Source organism: Nuphar pumila, chromosome 1 (assembly GCF_984573655.1).
Source record: "Nuphar pumila chromosome 1, dmNupPumi1.hap1.1, whole genome shotgun sequence".
NCBI classification, from domain to species: domain Eukaryota; kingdom Viridiplantae; phylum Streptophyta; class Magnoliopsida; order Nymphaeales; family Nymphaeaceae; genus Nuphar; species Nuphar pumila.
The window spans coordinates 37854517-37857579 of NC_143249.1; the positions used below are offsets into that span (position 1 = coordinate 37854517).

Genomic DNA, 3063 nt, shown 5'->3' on the forward strand with positions numbered 1-3063 from the left:
TTTGTTTCTGAAACCGTATCAAAATGCTTTTCAAATAAAGACATACCTTAAATATATTGAACTTCTGCAGACTAGTATCAATTCGCATACTAGGGGTGCAGGCGGCTTAGATTCGGGCTAGATCTTTCCAGAACCAAATTTGAATAAGAGCCTAGGAAGTAAGGTTGAATCAGAATCCTAAATACATGTGGTGATACTGGGTCCAAAGCAATAGAACAAAAACAAGCTATTTACATGTCAAAAAAAGGCAATCGGGTTGGATTTTGATTCAGATAAACTTAAGATCCGACTCAAAATGCTTATCTGAATTTGGCCCAAATCCAAAAGTAATATGATAGAAAAGATTCCAATCAACTCCATGCCCATATCAGTACTTGTGGAGGAATGTTAAGTGATTCTCTTATGTTATCCAAGCCAATCACATGACATCATTTTATGTGCCCCACAACAACAGAATGCAGGCCCAGCCTAAAATGCTGTCATGTGATCGGGCTTGGATCACATAAGGGATCACTTAAGCTAGTACCTTACTCATGGCAACTATGGTCCAAACCAATCTAGTTTTTTTTAAAAGGCTTAGACACAAGGCAATAAATTAGATCCAAGTAGAACTGAAATTCATTGAAATGGGTTTTATCATATGATCCGTATCAGACCCATCAATCAACACACCCTTTAGTTCGAGTGCACGCGGGTCAGGTCAAGGGTATCCCTCATCGTGGAATCTCTTGGATGCCGTTTGACTAGGGATGCAAATGGATTGGATCCAGAACAAATAAATACATGGAGAGTCAAATCTGGATCAGATCCTAAACAGCCAAAAATTGCAAAAGCTCCATCCTGAATCTGATCCATTTGGGTCTCTATGTTTGACGTTTGTCTGCTAGATGAACGGCACCCGGCCACAATGGCTGGAGCCTTTGCTTTAAATCGTCCATTAGCGATGCTCTAGATGCCGTTCATCTAGACCATCAACAGCCTTGAAAACTAATGTGGGGCCATTCATCACCACAGATGAACGGCATCTGTTGAAACCTGCCGTGAACCCGCAGCCTCTTCATATTGACGGCTTATGACGTGCACCTCAATTCCACAAACGAATATACCGCTCACCTGCCTCATGAACACGTGTCCATTTTAGGGGCCCACAGTAACGTGTCGCTCAAAAAGATGAGTGTCACATTTATTAAGTGCATCCCCGTATCACCTATACTGGAAAGGACTGATTTTAACTCAGTTGGGGTTCTGTCCCGGACCGTGTCTTCCACCCGACCCGGGAAGGCACATGTCAACTCGTGTTTTCTTTTCCTTTTTTAAACATTCTAATGCACGTCCCGGACAACAAGAAAAAGGAACGCCAAACTGAAAAATTTTCCCGACCGTTGGGGGGCCCAACAATTTTTTTTTTTTATGACCGTTGCCACGTTGGGCATCTCTCTCTCTCTCTCTCTCCATACAAAATCTCCTCCTCTCCTTCTGAATGTTGGTTTTGCGTCATTGATCCATGGGTTGTGTGTCTTCCAAGTTTGTGAGACGAGACGTTGAGGAAGAGAAAGATGTCGGCGAGGACCACGTCGTCTTCCTCACCTCGAGCACGTATGGCGTTCTCAATCTCGACAGAGAGCCAGAAGAAAGCCCACTCCCCATCACTAATCTGCCCAAATTTCGTGGTTTATCTTCGGTTTTCAGTTCCAACAGATCAGAGACAGAGATCATCAACGCTCGCGAACTGATGGCGGGCTTAAACGACGAGACATATCGTCCTTCCCCTGTAAATAACAAGTTCAGATCCGTCTGCGATCCTCCCACTGCTGTAGATTTTGATTCCAGAGACACCAACAAGAAGAAACTGCCTACAAAGCCGAGAAAGTTCGCCGGAAAGGAGAATGCGCAGTCGCCAAGAGCCGAGAAGCAGAGATCGCCTCTTAGTGAAAAGCCGGTGCTGAAACCATCCAATTTGATGGAAAATCAGAGGATTCTTCCCAAACCAGGGGTGAGGGCCTCTGTGGAGACCAAGGTGGATAGTTTTAGAGACAGTAAGAGGTTTTCGACGTCGAGGCGGTACTCTTGCAGTCCCCTGTTCGATCCTGAGCTTGTAGCCTCCTTTGAGAAGGAGCTCTCATTGGAGGAAGAAGAGAGGAAGAGGTCCCCTGTTCATCTGCTGGGATCATTCAAGGAGAAGTGCCCGCCCGGAGGCAAATGCAGCGTGGTTATCTACACGACGACTCTGCGAGGCATTCGGAAGACGTTCGATGACTGCAACAAAGTGAGATCAGCCATTGAGGAGCACGAGGTTCGGATAATCGAAAGGGACATCTCAATGGACTCTGGTTTCAGGGAGGAGCTGAGGGACTTGATGGGGTCTAAGGAAGTGAAAGTCCCCATGGTGTTCATCAAGGGGAGGTGCATTGGTGGTGCTGAAGAAGTGATGAAGCTTGAGGAGGATGGAAAGCTGGGATTGTTGGTGAAGGAGCTGCCGAGGGCGGTGAGATCCGGCAATGGCAGAGGATGTGTGGGATGTGGAGGGGTGAGGTTTGTTGTCTGTATGGATTGCAGTGGCAGCAGGAAGATCTTGGATGAGAAAGGAGAAGTGGCCAAATGTGGCGAATGTAATGAGAATGGCTTGATCCTGTGCCCCATTTGCTGATCATGGTTACATTATGGAATGCGGCTTGTTGTAAGAATAAATGTGCATCCTGGTATGATTATTATTATTATTATGATTTTTTAGTTTATTCTGTTCCACGGAGATAGAGGAAAAAATCTTGTTTTTTTATAGGTGAAAACATATTTATGTTTATTTTTTTTCAATGTCTTTGTTGAAGTTTGTTTAAGGTATAAATAGTTTTATGCAGCTAGCTTGAATATATGCGCATTCCATAAATTCTATGTAAAAGGCTTATTCTTACACCATATGGCTTTGATTCTTTTAAAAACTTTACTTTCCTGATTGAAAACTCAAGATCATGGTTATGAGATTTATATGTCAATCTGTTTTTATGAATAACATGAGGATCTAAGGGAATCTATATACCAATTTGCGTTATGAATAACATGCGAATC

The 3063-nt window shown here is 43.8% G+C and overlaps 1 protein-coding gene across 1 annotated transcript; it reads left to right on the forward strand.

The window, feature by feature from the left end:
- The first annotated feature begins 1504 nt into the window (after window positions 1-1504).
- Window positions 1505-2647, forward strand: LOC149848724 (uncharacterized). Its single transcript, XM_090005054.1, has one exon. It carries the CDS (start codon window positions 1505-1507, stop codon window positions 2645-2647), a length of 1143 nt encoding a protein of 380 aa, XP_089861180.1.
- Window positions 2648-3063: the final 416 nt, after the last annotated feature.